The 18,383-nt window shown below is 33.2% G+C and overlaps 1 protein-coding gene across 6 annotated transcripts in view; it reads right to left on the bottom strand.

Annotated features, from left to right (window-relative positions):
• Positions 1 to 766: 766 nt before the first annotated feature.
• The window catches only part of TBC1D32 (TBC1 domain family member 32), a 216,044-nt gene continuing 198,427 nt past the window's right edge, over positions 767 to 18,383 (bottom strand). For all 6 annotated transcript variants that reach the window (XM_057311112.1, XM_057311111.1, XM_044386282.3 and 3 more), the window contains one exon: positions 767 to 7,394. In XM_057311112.1, the coding sequence (XP_057167095.1) occupies positions 7,275 to 7,394 (120 nt within the window). In that variant the 3' untranslated portion in view covers positions 767 to 7,274. The remainder of the gene's footprint in view (positions 7,395 to 18,383) is intronic.

The raw sequence follows: 18,383 nt of genomic DNA, 5'->3' as shown, positions 1-18,383 counted from the left end.
TTGGATTGTATAGGACATTTCTGTCATTTTATAACCAGTAAGGAAAACATAAAACAGGAAAATATGTTACTCCTGAAAAAGGCTGAATGAAGGAAAAGATTATAACCATACCTAAGAGAGTCTGATCCACAGTAGGAATTTAATAAAGACATACTGAGTGACTAAATGAATAAATAAATAATACAGTTGAAAGAGGTTTGAACTTAAAGTCAGAAGAACTAGGTTCCAGGCTATCCAATCACCAACTAGCCTTATGATAGCAAATAATAATAATAGCTACAATTTACTGAAGGCTTGCTAAGGAATTGTTAAAAATGCAGGCATTGCATCTAATCCTACGAGGTAGTTACTACTACTATGCCCACTTTACCAACAAGTAAACTGAGGTACAGAGGAGTTAACTTGATGACAGAGCCAGGATCTAAATTCAGGCAGTCAGCCTCCTGAGCTCTCAGTTTTATCTACTGCATTATATTTCTCCTCTATATAATCTTGGGACCCCTCTTTACTTTCTGAGTCATAGCTTCATTTGTGAAATAAAGGTTTTGGATTAGATGTCCTCTAGCGTCTTCTGTATTTCTAAAAAGTTTATCCCAAAGTGGATTTGGATTTATACACATAATTAGTACTCTAAACCAGAGTTGGCAAAAACTTCCTGTAAAGGGCTAGATAACAAATATTTTAGGTTTTGCGGGCCACATATACTGTCACAACTATTCAACTCTGCCATTGTAAAAGAGCAATAGACAATACATAAACAAATAAGCAGTGTTCCAGTGAAACTTTATTTACAGAAAGAGGCTGTAGTTTGTTGGTTTATGTCTAAACCATCATATATAATACAGGAATAGTAAGGACAGGCTTAGCAAGAACAAATTTAGAAATATTCAGCATCATTCTGCTAGGAGAGATCTTGACACATGAGATGTTCAACACTTCTGCCTTCAGAACTGTATCATTTAGGACATGACTGTCTACCTGGTTATACAGATTCAGACACCAAATTTGTCCATTTTTATAAATAAAAGATAAGCACACACGGTGTATTTCAAAATGGTATTTCCAAATAATGGTTAGATTCCTCAGCTAGGTCACACAAGCCTTTCAGGTGCATGTTATAGCCAAAATAATACCCATATGCAAAGAACCACTCACACATGCATACACACACACACACACAGAAGGAAAACACACATACATTTTAGTTATAATCATTGCTAAACAATTTAGTAAACTATTATTTGTATAAAAAATACATTCCACAACAAACAATAAGAAAACATTTGTAACAAGAACATAAGTTGTTTCCTCCCTGCTTTACCTATTAAAGGAGTGGAGGGGAAAATGTGGTCTGAGGTTTCAAACTGTGTTCCTTCTGTATTATTGTAATAATTCAAAACAACTTTGATATTTCATTCAGCAAATAATATGATATTCTGCTCCGTGCCTGGCACTGGGGTAGAATTTCTGGGAGATGGAAATTAATAACCTTTGCCTCTGTCCTTTTGAAATATGTACTTAATTTTGGGGAGATGACATTCCCAAAGAAAAGTGTTTATTACTGATCCATTTGTTGAATAATAATGCTAGCATTAAATAATGAGAGTGAAAAAATTCAAAATAATAATATAAGAAATAGAATGTAAGACTATATAATTATTTACAAGAGGATAGTTAAGAAACCTTTAATAATTTAAGAGAAATGAGATAATGCTTTGGATTAGAGTGACCCAGTAAACTTTTGGAGTTTATTGTTTATAAGGTTCTTATACTAAAGACAAAGTGGTGTAATATTATTTGAAGGCAGACTGTGGATAACTAAAGACGTGTAACACAAACCTGAAAGTTGCACTAATATAAAGAAAGAAATACATCTAATAAACCAGTGAAGAGCATAATATGGAATCAACTAAAACAATACAAAAGAAGGCAGGAAAAAAAGGGGAATAAAAACAGTTGAAACAAACAGAAAACAAACAAGATGATAAGTGCAAATATAAAATGTAAACCCAAACATATCAATAATTACATGAAATGTAATTGGTCTAAACATCCTAATTAGAAGGTATGATTTGCCAAGATTGGGGAAGGGGTGGAGCTAGGCCCAATTTTATGCTGCCTACAATAAAATCACTTTAAATATAAAAAATACATAAGGGTAAAGTAAAATAATGGAGAAAGATCACACAAATCCTAAACAACAAAACAAAACTTTGGAATAGTCATATCAATGTTAAATTCAGAAGACTATTAAATATTAGATATTAAATTCAGACTTCAGAAGAAAAAATATTACTAAGGATAAACAGTTATTTCACAAGGATAAAGCAGTTAATTTATCAAAAGTATATAACAATCATAAAATATATACACCTAATAATTGAGCTTCAAAATGCATGAAGGAAAAACTGAACTGAAAGGAGATACAGAAAATCCACAATTACAATTAATTTCAACATTATTCTCACAATAGCTAAAACAAGTAGCCAGAAAGGTCAGTAAAGATACACAAGACAAACAATGCCAAACAATTTGATCTGAGATGCACAGACCACTCTACACAAAAAGAGCAAAATATATATTTCTTTTAAGTTATATGAAAAGCACTTATGGGTAGATAATCTGGGACATAAAACAAATGTTAATAAATTTAAGAGGATTAACATAATGAATGTTCTAGCCACAGTGAAATTAAACTAGAAATCAATAACAGAAATACAGCTGACCCTTGAACAACACAGTATTTAGGGGAGCTGACACTCACTCCCACTCCCCATAGTGGAAGATCCACATATAACATTTGACTTGCTCAAAAATGTGACTACAAATAGCCTACTGTTTACTGGAAGCCCTACTGATAACAGTCAGTTAATACATATATTTTGGATATTTTATGTATTATATACTCTATTCTTAAACTAAGCTAGATGGAAAAATGTTAAGTCGTTAAGAGAAAATACATCTACGGGACTACACTGTAAAAAAAATTGTAAATGAACCCACACAGTTCAAATCTGTATTGTTCAACTGTATACCTGGAAAAATCCCAAAATATTTGGGAATCTAAATTACCGATCTCTAAATAACCCATGTATCAAACAGAAAAATCAAAAGGTAGAATATAAAGTATTCCCAACTATATAAAATGTATACGCAACATATCAAAATTTGTGGCTGCAACTAAGGCAGTACATATTGGGAATTCCATAGCACTGAACACCCATACTAGAAAGGAAGGATCTAAAATAAATGACTAAGAAACTAGAGAAATAGAAGCAAATGAAACTCAAGCAAGTAGAAGGAAATAATAAAGTTCTGAATGGAAATCAATGGAACAGAAAACAGAAAAAGAGAAACTGTTCAAACTAAAAGCTAGTTCTTTGAGAACATGCACAAACTTCTAGCCAGACAGATCAAGAAAAAAAAAAACAAAATAAAAATGAACAATACCAAAACTGAGAGTAGTGACATCACCACAAATTCTACACATATTAAAAATGTAACAAAGTAATAACTATGAACAATTCAGTGCCTATAAATTTGACAATCTGATAAAATGGAGAAATTCCTTAAAAGAAATTACCAAAGTTCACTTACGAATATTTTGAATAGCCATGTGTCTATTAGAGAAATTAAATTTTTTTTTTTTGTAAAAAATCTTATCACAAAGAAAATTCCAGGCTTTACTGGGAAATTCTACCAAACATTGAAGGAAAAAATATAATACCATTTTGTATAAACTTCTAGAAAACAGATGAACACTTCTCATGTTATGAAGCCAGCATTACCATGATATCAAAATCAGAAAAAGAAAACTACAGATCAATATCCCTTATGAACACAGACATAAAAATCCCTAACAAAATTTTAACAAATCAAATCTGACAGTATGTAAAAATGATAAAATATTATGACCAAGTAGAGTTAATCTCAGGAATGCAAGGTTGGTTTAGCATTAGAAATGTTGGGAAATTATCATATCAACAGACCAAAAAAAGGGGGAAACTCATGTAAAGATTACTTTTACATAAAGTATTCAATAAAATCATTTCCAGACAGAAATTCTATTTCCGAAACTCTCACCAAAATAGGAACAGAAAGGATTTTCCTCAACTTGTTTAAGGCATCCACAAGTAACCTACAGCTAACATAATTGCTAATGTTGAAACGCTTCCGTTATAACAGATTTGTCAATTTCTCTTTGCAGTATTTATCTTTTGATAATCAGCTTTACTGAGGTGAAATGTAAAATTCACCCATTTTAAGCATACATTTCAAAGTACTTTTAAAAATACAGGCATGTAACCATCACTACAATTATGACATAGACACCTCTATGCAGTAAATCCCCTTTCTTCACACCCACTCACAACCTAGGCCCTGGAAACCAGTAACATTCTGTCACTATAGATATGCCTTTTCTAAAACATCATGTAAATGGAATCCAACAATATGTGTTCTTTTGTGTGCATTAGTAGGTGGCATTTTTTAATGCTGAGTTGTATTCCATTTGTTTATCCATTCACCAGTTGAGTTTTGGGTTGTTTCCATTTTGGGACTATAATGAATAAAGCTATATTATTCATGCATGCCTTTGTATGGACATGTCTTTTATTTCCTTGGGGGAAATGCCTAGAAGGAATACTGCTGAGTCACATAATGAAGTGTGTGTTTAACTTAATTTGAAAAAGAAAAACAAAACAAAACCCAAACTTCCAAAATGGCTATTGCAGTTTTCATTCCTACAGTAATGAGTCTCATGACATTCACTCCAGCATTTTTCTCTTCAGCATGTTTTTCTTTCTCTACTGCACCATTTCTACTTACATAAACTGCTTCTATTTTCCATCTTAAAAAGTCTCTCGACCCCAGGCCGCCTGTAGCTACCACCCATACTCTCTCTGTTCAGCAGTGCTCCTAGAAGGGTCAGTCTTTAGTCTTTCTTCTCAGCATCAATTAACCCTGATCTAAACAAACTTCACTACTCCATCAGAACTGCTGTTTTCAAAGCCACCAAAGCCAGGGATCAATTCTTGTCATCTTTAAAACTACATTTTCCACAGTTCAAAATTATTCATCTATCCATGAGGACTGTGGACTCTGGGAGTGGCAGTACTGTTATTTCATTTATCCTATCCTGAATATTCAAAATATTTCATTATATGTACAAGCCTCAAAACATGTCTGTTTAATGAACAACCAAAGAAATTTCTTCAACATCTTGGAATTGGAAAATCAAACTAGAGCATAACATAATTTAATAATCATAAATTTGGGTAGAATTGTTAAGGTTAGATTAATTTCTGAGATTTACTTTACCTTCACAGATTCCTTAGATGCCTATGCATCATGAAGAGGCGTAACGACAGAGATGAAATTCTGAAAACAGATACTCAAAGATTTATATATGAGCGCTTAAATTTTTCACAAATTTGTTTACATTGTTATCATAAAATATAGTTTCTTATAATGAATCCTGTTAAAATGTATGAGGTACCAATTCACAAAGTAGAAATAAAGTCTGTCCTACCCAAGGACTTACACTTTAAATAATTAAAAACAAAACTGAAAGGCAAGGCAGGGTTGTATTTATTTCTATTCTAAAGAGTATTATTAAAATAATAGGTACAAAATAATTTACAATGCTAGCTACATAAACTACCATATTTTACATTTTATTTCACCAAATTGCTAGGTCATTGTTCATAAGACATTTATTTAACAAATAAAAACAAACACCTTCTGGCTCCAGCTGAATTCACTTTTCCAAAATGTAACTGTTATTACCTAGATCTTACTTCAGTTTCTAATCAAAATCACCAATGAATATTACAAAACTAAGTTATAGTTCCTTCTCCATTTGTATTTCCAATTACCGTGTAAGAGCTTTTAAAAAGGAAATAAAGCTGCAATTTCTTAGTATCAATAACAGTAACTCAGGAACAGGATGGGAAGAAATGAAACCATTAACATGTATTACAGCTTTCCAAAATTAAGTTTGAAAGTAGACAAAGCTTGGTATTTTGTAGTAACCTAGGACTGCCTTACTTAACTCCTATCAACCAGAGCTAAAGGGAGCAATAGGTCAAATTAACTTGCTCAATTTTCTTTTCTCAACTTTTTCAGTGCCCTTTACGAACACCATTACTGAGCAGCTACTGTTAGCATTTACAGCATAAAGCCTAATTTTGGAAGGTTGATATTATAATAGCCTAGATATCACAAAACTGAAAACTGTATGGTGCCAGTTGTTTCATGATACTGAAAAGAAAAATGAGTTTGTGGATGAGCTATTTTTGGTTTAAAAAAAAAGGCTTCAAAATGGTTTTAATGGTTGATTTATATTTAAATATAAGTAATGCATGCAAAATGACTACTACCTATAATTTTAAAAAACTTGTTAAAATTGCTAACTGCAAAGTATTTTTGTGTATTACTTTTCATATATTAAATGTGACAGTTATAAGAAAATAGACCTTAGCATATTGTATTAATCTCATTGGAGCAAAGCCTTCTATTTAAATAAAACATCGTGTTAGTCATTTAAAATAATTTAGAAATTATTCTAATGTTTTTAAGTTCAGTACAAATAAAATTTATCACTAAGAAAAATGCATAACAAATGAGTCAAATGCTTATCAGTATGAAATAACCAATCTATCTTTTAAATGAACCATGTAGAGGCTACATTTCACATGAAAAATTGTAAGTTGATACAGGTATCAAAAGCAATTCCTAGAAAAACAATTATGTCTGAACAACAGTTTTCTTAGCATTTGCCATGATAAATATCATTTATTTCCTCCACATGTAAAATTAGTAGTTGTGGCTTTGTCTATTTTCCTTTATATGTGCAGACAAAACATGAAGAAAACAAATGTCTTCCTTGTTTCTATGGACTCTCTCTCTGGCTAGTCAAATAATTATATACAGTTTGATGCTTCTCTCAAAACTCATTTGGAAAAAAAAATAATCTTCTGGTGAAGAAAGAGATGTCGGTTGGGATTAGCTGTTAAACACAAAGAACTATAAGTAAATTAGATCTGATTCTAAACCTCACAAAACAATGAACTTAACAAAAATGAACTTACTTCATGTCACAAATTGAGCGAATTCCTACTTGAATATATATTATTATATTGAAAAAGTCCCAGTATTGATTCACAGTATGTGTATTCACAAACATATGTTGTTATAGACACAGAGAACAGTCCAGTCCCTCTGTTTCCTTTACAAATAAATAAAACATCACATTAAACTGTGTGCTCCACCATCTATGTGCTCTGCACTCTAACATTCCGCATGTCTCTCAGCACCACTGGTCGGTAGTTTTGTTCCAGAATCTCCATGTATTCAAAGTAATCACTAACTCGAAAACCATGCAGTGCTTCTTCCTGTCAAAAAATATAAAGAGAAGTTAATTTCCTTGGGTAAAGAAACACAATTCTAAGTTAATGAATTTTAAATAGTTGACTTTTTTTTTCAGCTATAGATGGGGGCTTTATGTTGCTAGTACATGTGTAATTGCTTTTTATCTAGTAGGCTGTGTATGTGATAGGAAGAAATCATGTACCTACGAAACAAGGTTGTCTGTTTTTAAAACCAAATATGCTTTACATAAAGCTAACAAAAAATAAGGTGAACTCTTAGATAATGAAATCTTCCTACTATTTTGGATAAAGTTTCAATTATAGAATGATTGTTCACAGTTTTAATTAATAAAATCCCTAAAGCTTATCAAAGGATACTATAATGTTGCAAGAAATATCTGTTCTACAGCTCTGAAGGTTCATAAAACCTTCAATAGTCTGTAACTCATAATGTTGGTACTACGCATGTCTATGCTAATTCTGAATTTAATGGTTAGTGTCCCAAATGAGGCACTCAAGAATAAATTAAAACAGTAGGAATAGTCACTTAGAATCTTGGAGACTTTAAGGGAATTGTATGGCTATTTCTTTTAGCATTTCCAAATACTAGCTATTAGTACCTACCCTCCAAAATAAAACAAAAATTCTAAAGAAAAATCATATCTGATCCAGTGTAGTAGTATGTTCAGAGTTTTGGAGGTTATTTTAAAAATTGGACAATTCATGCCTTTCTAGAGATTACAGTTTTTAAAGGTAAAAGTTATTAACAAAAACCAAAAGCAACTCAAAAAGAATAAAAGGTAACATATTATACTATACCAGATATTGTGTTAGAGGTAATCAGTTTATACAGGAGTCACACAAATGCATAACAACTAGGAAAACATTACACGCGATTCTCAGTAAGAATGAATGTTTGTAAAGTCCTCCCTCAGATGTCACTGCTCACTTACTTAATAGTTCATAGCTTGCAAATAACTTGGGAGAACTTATACTTATTTTGCCATTTGTCACCTAAAATATGGGTAACCTGGAGGAATAGTTGGTACATTAAACAAAAGTATTACTCATCTACAAGTCTGATGTCATAGCTCAAAGAACTAAATGATGTTAAGTTGTATGCATAACATTATAACATTGGCTAGATCTAATTCCTTCCAACACAAAAATTTGAACTTTTAACTTAAAAAATAATTATAATGTTATCTATTCTTTTATTTCTTCATTAACTCATTCATTCTTAATTGTAAACAGAAGACACAAAGTTATTTTGGCAGGTCCCTGTCCTAAAACATTAACAGCTGAGGTATATATTGTGACTCCAGTTTTATATATAAGCAACTCAATCAAAGGGAAGATGTTCATCCTATGAAGAGCAGAAATACTGGGTCTTTGTAAAATTCTCTCCTATCAAAAAATATTTCACTTTGCTTTAGGGGAAAAATAGGATTGAAGTAAGACCATTCTTACTGTTCAAGAATTCACTTTTAATAGTTACTGTGTGGTCATGGAACTATTTATGAATTTGTCCATTCTTTTCATTCAAATTATGTGTGATTTGGCACTGATCAACTCCTCATTAAAACTATATCTCAGTTGGAGAGAAATTATATTAATGTGTTATTCTAACCAGATAAAAACCCAATGTCAGAAAAATTGCTTTAGTGCATATTCATGATTTTTTAAAGAATCCTTATTGTTCATTAACTGAATCATAATAGATGACACCATTTGAACAGCTCTAACAATCCTTTTCTGGGCAAAAATATGCAAAATCTATTGGGCATCTTTTAATTACTGTTCCACTTAATTTATAAAAAAAAAAAACTACTTATGGAGAACCACTGCTATCACTTGTTTTACATATATTTATCCCTTAAAATGTTTTTTTGAATTATGGCTTTAATTTTGGATGTTAATTTTAAAATAAAGAGAAAATAACCTGATAACTATACTGAAGAGACACCCGTAATGCAAACTTGTGCAGCCACTCTCGAAAACAGTATGGAGTTTTCTCAAAAAGGTAAAAACAGAACTATCCTATGACCCAGCAATTGTACTACTAGGTATTTACCCAAAGGACACAAAAAGACTGATTCGAAGGGACACGTGCACCCCAATGTTTATAGTAGCATTATCAACAATAGCCAAATTATGGAAGAAGCCCAAATGTCTATCAACTGATGAATGGATAAAGAAGATATGGTATATATATACACAATGGAATATTACTCAGCCATCAAAAAGAATGAAATCTTGCCATTTACAATGAGGTGGATGGAGCTAGAGTATATTATGCTAAGCAAAATAAGTCAGTCAAAGACAAATGCCATATGATTTCACTTACATGTGGATTTAAGAAATAAAACAAATGAACATGGGGGAAAATGGGAGACAACCATAAATCAGACTCTTAACTATAGAGAACAAACTGAGGGTTGCTGGAGGGGAGGAGGATGGGGGATGGGTTAAATCGGTGATAGGGATTATGGAGAGCCCTTATGATAAACACTGGGTATTATATGTTAGTAATGAATCACTGAATTCTCCTGAAACTAATATTACACTGTATGTTAACTAACTGGAATTTAAATAAAAACTTGAAACAAATAAAAATGGCCAAATAAGTCTATTAAGGTCATATTTCATAAGAGAAAAATATTATTTTTAAAAGAATGTTTTTAAATGATGTAGTTCACTATTTAAATTTTACAATTTATAACTCGGCATAAAATCTTCAGAATTTCTAATTCTACTTTTCATCTTCAGAGTGGTATATTTTTCATTTTATCCTAAATGTTCTCTAATGACTTTAGTGGATAACTTTACTTTGTAATTATGACCACTTAGACTGCCAGCTTATCGTTCAATTTATAACAGATATTTCCTCAGAATACTGCTTTATCATTTTATTTATAGACCTCAGTATATTGGACTCTATAAAAGTATGAATTCACTCATTCCTTCTTTTTTTTTCCCCCCATAAGTAATATCTACCCCCAACGTGGGGCTTGAATTTATGGCCCTGAGATCAAAAGTTGCATGCTCTACTGACTAAGCCAGCCAGGCACACCTGAATTCCCTTATTCTTTAAATAGCAGACATATGTAATTCTATAAGACAACACTATCCCTTCTTACATAAACAATGCACTATTTCACGTTTTTTTTTTTTTAATCCGTTACTTCTGAAGTGGTTTATAGATAATCCGTTACTTCTGAAGTGGTTTATAGATAATCCGTTACTTCTGAAGTGGTTTATAGATAATCCGTTACTTCTGAAGTGGTTTATATCTTGGTTCATTTTGAGCATACTGAATTTTCTTTTGTGTACCTAATGACTTTTTAACCAGTATAATACCTTCAATGCTGGTTCTCTTCATTAATTCTAGGTTTCAGACGTTGAATCATCAAAAGGCATTAAAAATTACTATTCTACAGTGCCTGGGTGGCTCAGTTGGTTAAGTGCCTGCCTTTGGCTCAGGTCATGATCCCAGCGTCCTGGGATCAAGCCCCACATCAGGCTCCCTGCTCAGCGGAGAGCCTGCTTCTCCCTCTCCCTCTGCCTCTCCCTGGGCTTGTGCTCTCTCTCTTGCTTGCTCGCTCTGTCAAATAAATAAAATCTTTTAAAAAATAATAAAATGAAAAATAAAAATTACTATTCTAAACCACAATACTTCATGTGCATTCACTATTACATGATTTGGCATACACACAGCTTGCCTCTCCCCTTTGTATACAGAACCCAGTTTCAAATACACATCCACTGATTTTCTTTTACTATTGAGAACATTTAATTAAAAGGGCCATTCAGTTTAGGATTTTTAAAAAGGTAACCAGACTAGTCAGTGAGAGACAACCTGATAAACTAGAAGGACTACAAGATTTGGATTCAGACCAAAAAAGGGTTCAAACTCCACTATACTAGTTACTAGATGTATGAACCTGGGGAAGTTTACTGACACTCTAAGCCTCAGTTTCTCGTGTGCAAATGCATACAATAATGGCATAAGGTTGTACTGTCTGAACTCCTTTTCATGGACTATAAAACCTTATATGATCTGGCTCCTGACTCCTCTCTTACTGTTCTATCTCACCTTGTTCTGGCCACAGTGGTCATCTCAACACTTCCTAAGTGGGCCAGCCTCATTCTTACCTCTAAGATTCTGCCTTTGCCTTCTTATATAGAAGAAGCTTGCTGAGAAGTCCTAGCATTGCTTTTTTCCTTTGCTTCACTCAGATCTCTGCTTACTCTCTCAGAGTAGCCTTTGCTGGACTCTATCTAGATAGCAACTCTGACTTAGTCTGACTCTCTTAAGATGTTTGATTTCCTTATAGTAAGATCTATCAAAACCTGAAACATGATATATTCATTCAAATATTTGTCTACCAGTAGAATGAAAGGTCAATGTTGGTAGGGACATGGCTTGTCTTGTGACACAGCTGTGCCTGGGACATAGCTGTTGTACAACAGCTGGATAAGTCAATGAGTGAATTAACAATACCCATAAATCCCTTTGCCCAGTGCCTGACATTCAGTAAGCACTCAAGGTGTTAATGGTTTCATAGTAAGAACATCTCTATTAACTGATGGTCTCTAAAATGGCTAAATTAGATTTTCTTGATCACACTACAAATCTATAATGTTCAATATCAAAGATTACTGACTTCAGTCTGTTTTTCAACCCCTTGCCAAAAAGATAAGGGAACAATTCACTTAAAATATTATATTACTGTCTTTTCTTGCAACTTCTCAGGAATGTGCCTCTTACAGAAATCAAGCTATACCTATACTTTCAAACATTACTTTTATCAGTTAAAGTTTCCAAAAATAATTTCTAGCAAAAATGTTTTTAGAACTACTGCAAGCCCTGTAAATTTGGAATCTGAATCAAAGATAAGGCCTTTGGGGGTAGTAAATAGATACAAAGTACAAACAGACTGAGTGTGCTAACATCATATGCCTTAGTTTTATGACTTCAGGATCAAGTTTAGGTATTTTCTGCTATATTCTTTCCCAGATTTAATTATTAATGCATTTGAAAGGTGATTTCAAAAAAGATGTAATAGTTCTTTATAAAGTCTGGGAAAAAAGTCACTTTGAGTGGGTTAAATAGGAACAATGAGTTGATACTTATTAATAATCACCTGGAAACATAAAAGTTTACCACAAAAGGTGTAGAACTTTATATACACTGAGGTAACTTAAAGGATTTACATGAATATCAAATCTCACATAAGCAGCATAAATTATATAGTAAGAGTCACATGAGCTAAGGGGTTTTGTGAACTTAGCTCTGCTCTTTACCTTTGCTAGAGATGATATTTTGTGTGTTGTGTTTGCCCTATCATGAAAAAGGACCTACATTCTTGGTTAAAGTAGTAGAAAAACAACCAATCTGTAAGTAATGTTTTTTTCTAGTATGTTTCTCCTGGGATGCTTGGTATAATTAGAAATTCCTGAGCCCAATAGTCCCAAAACTTTTGAATCCCTGGTGTTGGTATTCCAGATTCAAGTTTCAAAGGTAACATTTTTATGGGGCGCCTGGGTGGCGCAGTCGTTGAGCGTCTGCCTTCGGCTCAGGGCATGATCCCAGCGTTCTGAGATCGAGCTCCACATCAGGCTCCTCTGGTAGGAGCCTGCTTTTTCCTCTCCTACTCCCCCTGCTTGTGTTCCCTCTCTCGCTGGCTGTCTATGTCAAATTAATAAATAAAAAATCTTTAAAAAAAACAAACAAAGGTAACATTTTTACATATTCTAAAGGTTTCAAGCTGTTTGAGATTTTATACTAAAAACTGGCAACTCAGGCCTGTCATGAAAATTGTTTTGGTAAGTCTGGGGAGGAGTCTAGATATGTCAGTTTTAATAAGCACACTAATGATCCTCAGGATTAGGGAAATTTATATAATGTGTGTAGTTCTGGATAGAGTATGAGGTTCATAAAAATTTAGGAAAGAATATGTGATTCTTAAAAGATTTTAACTCATACCACCTCACACTGATCAGAATGTCTAAAATTAACAACTCAGGAAACAACAGATGTTGGCGAAGATGCAGAGAAGGGGGAACCCTCTACACTGTTGGTGGGAATGCAAACTGGTGCAGCTACTCTGGAAAACAGTATGGAGGCTCCTCAGAAAGGTAAAACTAGAACTATCCCATGACCCAGCAATTACACTACTAGGTACTTATCCAAAGAACGTAAACATAATGATTCAAAAGGGCACATGTACCCCAATGTTTATTGCAGCAATGTCCACAATAGCCAAAATATGAAAAGAGCCCAGATGCCCATCAACAGATGAGTGAAGAAGATGTGGTGTGTAGATATTTATATATATATATTCACACACACACAATGGAATATTAGCCATCAAACAGAATGAAATCTTGCCATTTGCACCAACATGGATGGAACTAGAGGGTATTATGCTAAGCGAAGTAAGTCAGGCAGAGAGAGACAAATACCATATGATTTCATTCATAAGTGGAATTTAAGAAACAAAACAGAAAATATAGGGGAAAGGAAGAAAAAATAAAATAAAATGAAAACAGAGAGGGAGGCAAATCATAAGAGACTCTTAACTATAGGAAACAAACTGAAGGCTGCTGGAGGGGAAAAGGGTGGGGGGATGGGGTAATTGGGTGATGGTTATTAAGGAGGGCACTTGATGTAATGAGCACTGGGTGTTATATGCAACTGATGAATCACTAAATTCTACCCATGAAAGTAATAATACAGTATATGTTAGCTAAATTGAATTTAAATACAAAATTCAAAAATAATAAATAAATAATAAATTAATTAATTAATTTTAACTTAGCTGAGGGATACATGGGCATATGTGATGAATAGGAAGATGATCCAATTCTGGCTGGGTAAATGAGGGAATAGGCCTTGATAAAATACAAAGTAAGAGAACGATCCTGACCTAGATCTGAAGTGTATGCCAGGTACTACTATGATTTACTAAGATGTCTACAGGGCTAGAGAAGAAAAAAATGGGACCAAAAGTATATAGTCTAGCTACGGGCTCAGAAAAAAAGGCCTGTTTCCTTTTCTGTGTTCTCTACATATCTTTTTCTTCAGTTAAAAACAAGAGAAGGATGGGACAGGGATGTAAATATTCAAATAACTGCTTTTTTTTTTTTTAAAGCACTTGCTATGTGCCAATGTTCTAGAAGTATTTTACAAAAAGATATCATTTAATTCCTCAACAATTCCATGTAATAGGTATCATTTCACACCTAATTATACAGATGAGAAAACTGAGGCACAGAGAGGTTGAGCAAGGTGTCCAAACTTACAGAATGACAGAGCCAGAATCTGAATGCAGGCAAACTCAAGGGATATAAGAACAATGAAAAACACTTATTTACAAACCACGGTTAACATAAAACTGAACGTGTTTGATCTATTCCCTCAGATGATGAATTATTTTTTGTACTATGTATACTTCTGTCTTTTAAAAGCTTAGCAATTCATGTGATGTTTTCTCAGTCTGATCTCCATTCCTTACCCTGTCAACATGTTCTGGTAACAGCTGCAGGAACAACAACAAAATTCCTCTCGACAATTTACTGATTGGATTGAAATTAATCTGATTTTCTCATAATTATAAATTGATTTTGCCATAACATGCAGGATTTAGTTGAAGCATTTTAATTAAGTATTTTGAGGCTTCACAGCCTGATTTTCACTGGAAGGCAATCTTTTCCTAGCCTGGCATTTCCGTGAAGTTTTCCCCAAGTTGAATTCAATCGAATTCACAAACTAAAACCAAGATCACTGCCAACCCATTATCATGCTAGAGAGAAATGCAATATAGCCAGTTGGCTAAAACAGTGGGTCTTCTAAAGTACTATTAAACTCTAAACTGGCTTGCTTGCATGAGTGAGTGAGAGTGAGAAAAAGAGAGCGAGAGAAAGGAGGGAAATAGACACTCCACTTAAAAAACAAACTTTAGATTTTCAAGTTCACTGGTATATTTGAGAGTACTGTACTTATTTTTCTGGATGATGTTTTTCTTCTGTAAGTGTAATGCCCACAGATTTTCTAAACCATCATCTGTCACAGATAAAAACATCCAGGACCCTAAATCCAAGGAGTAAGCCCTTCAGCAAACCTTTAGAAGTTGTCTTAGCTCAGGACTGATCTATCAATCACCACGTGTGGGAATAATGCACTTATTATACATAATATATAATAACACTGCTCTATTATCAAACCCACTTATTTGTTGTGTCTACAAAGATATTGTGAAAAACTCAGAAAACACCTTGTTGATATCATCTTATACCCATGCCATTCATTTACTCATTTAGTGGTTTAGTCAAAAGTGGAAAAAATAAAGTGTTTGGGGTTTTGGGGGTTTTGTTTTTCAAGTAAACCTGGCCTGACTATTCACGTTCACCAACTGGGCTAAGAAATTCCAAATCATCTTTTTAGTACACTGATCATGAAGAACTGCTCAGTGGGCTATCAGAAACGTAGGCAATGAGTCTAGACTCCCAATTACCTAATTTAAAATCTTGAGCCTAAACCCAAATGAATACAAATGGATTAATACTGTCTCTATACTAAATGCTTCAGACCGATTATTAGTATTCCTAAAGCAATGCTCCTATCATGTCATTCTCTGTCAATAAATGAAATTTAAAACAGGAAAATTTTAACTGCATATTTTCAATCTTCTGGAACCATCTCATTACCTGAAGTTTCTCAGGATAACTGATAATAGTTGAAAGCATGTTTGTAGCTTTTCAATATTTTGGAAACTTTCAATTGGGCCTGATTATTTGAACATATTTACAACAGTTAGATGCTTGTCTTATCCATTTTTATACAATGATTCAATATCCTCCTTTTAAAAACTTTTATTATGAAAGAAGTATGGACCCATTCTTCAAAAAGAAAAACAACAACAACAACAAATACACTAAAAAGTAAAAGTCCTCTGTTCCACTTCACCTCTTCAGAAGCAATCCTATTTAAATATGTATTGTTAGGAAATAACATGTAATCTATATAAGAATAGTATTATGGCTGTGGTATATAATTATATGGAGAATTACTAAGGTTTTTTTTTTCACCCTTTGTACAAAGTCTGAGATTTCTGGATTAGAAAGTATAAAACATAAATCCCCAGGTTTAATCCTTATAACTACAGTTGAATGAGAAATTTTTAAATCATATAACTATTTCTGACTTGGGCTGTCTTCAAGGGAAGGAAAAATGAACACCCCTTTATTAATCAAAGTTTCATTATTGGTTAATATGTAAATAAGTGGAAAAGAATCTATACATGTTTATATACATGGGAAACAACAGGTCATAACAGGGCTTAATAGAATAAAGAGGCATGTAAATGCATATTTAAATAAACCATGCTGGAATTTATCTCACAAGAAAAATAATTGCCCACCAAAAGGGACAGGTGAACTTGAGACCTACCTGTTGAAAATAAAACAAAAAATAAAATGAAGTCCAATATCAGAAAGATGTTTTTCCTAATCCCTCAGATGAATGCAAACAGAAGAAGTAAGAAGTAAGCTTAGTTCCAGGACAAGTGCTAAAATTAATTCTTTGCCAACATGTTCTTAGTTTGGATTTAAACCAATTCAATTAAAATTTTAGTAATTTAAATAGGACTTGAGTAGTAACCTTTTCCCCCTCATTTAAAAATTCTTTAGTTTAAACTGATAGCATTATCAAGAAATAGTCAACAAAGAGAAGAAACTGCAATAACCACCAACGTTAATTAGATTTAAAGAATTTAGTAATGTTTGTTATTAAATGTGAACAAAAATAAGTTCATCTTTCCCTTTATATGTATTATTTGTTTATTCTATCAACAGATATTTATTGGGCACCTATTATATGCCAGGTACTGTTCAAGGCATTGAAAATACCATTAGTAACTGAGATGGACAAAATCACTGACCTTGTGGAACACAGACATTATACTGAGGAAGACTGACAAAAATATATATTAAAAAATTTCAGCTAGTGACAAACACTGTAAGAGAAACTGAAGTGGGATAAAAGGTTAGAGAATTACAGGTTAGAGGATATTATAAGCACTTGGGAAAATTTCAGACTCTCAAATTCCTATAATTGACCACAGTAGTGATGAAAGTGTCCCTTACTAAAAAGGGACCCACATTTTGTCCTCAACATAACCCCATTTAACCATCCCTGTTCTTCAAATTACTTCCTGCAGATAGTTGTTTGCTTTTTCTACCTACGTTTTCCTTTTACATGCACAATCATTGTCTTGGTATATTTTTTCACTAAAAATGTTCCTAAGGACCGCCTGGGTGGCTCAGTTGGTTGAGCGTCCAACTCTTGATATCAGCTTAGGTCATGATCTCAGGGCCGTGAGATGGAGACCTGTGCCAGGCTACCTGCTGGGCTTGGAGCCTGCTGAAAATCCTTTCTCTCTCCCCCAACCCCTCACCCCCACACTGCTCATGCTTGCTCTCACTCTCTCTCTCTAAAAAAAAAAAAAAAGTTCCTAAGATAACAGTTCTAGTGATATATAGAGAAAGTTTGAGACCTTTTGAATTCAGTATTTATAAAATAAAAATTATTGATAGTTTGGCATCTTGGATAATAAATAACATTTATTTATAGAAAATCATGATTAAAGGGAAAAGAGCTCTGACATGCATCTAGTGGTAAAGAATAACGATAAAATTAATTAACATAGAAATTATTTGTTGATCTAAACCTAGCAAAGGACAGATGCTGGTTTTGGTGTATTCATGTGTATATGTGCCTGTGGGATGGTGAGGGGAGCAGGACGAGGGACACATACTTCAAATTCAAGGAGAGATTTTAACTTAAAACAAATAGAGTTGGACTTCCATCAAGAATTGCACACAGGGATGTATTTATATAACTATATTCCTAAAGTCCAGAGCTTCAAAACTCATGTTATTATGAGACAGAAAGCAAGTTATATCTTGTTTTAAAATATTAACTTACATAATGTAGTGAATTTTTAAAAA

Source organism: Ursus arctos, unplaced genomic scaffold (assembly GCF_023065955.2).
Source record: "Ursus arctos isolate Adak ecotype North America unplaced genomic scaffold, UrsArc2.0 scaffold_13, whole genome shotgun sequence".
NCBI classification, from domain to species: domain Eukaryota; kingdom Metazoa; phylum Chordata; class Mammalia; order Carnivora; family Ursidae; genus Ursus; species Ursus arctos.
Note: the sequence above shows the minus strand (reverse complement) of the source record. Positions and strands in the feature narration are given on the sequence as shown.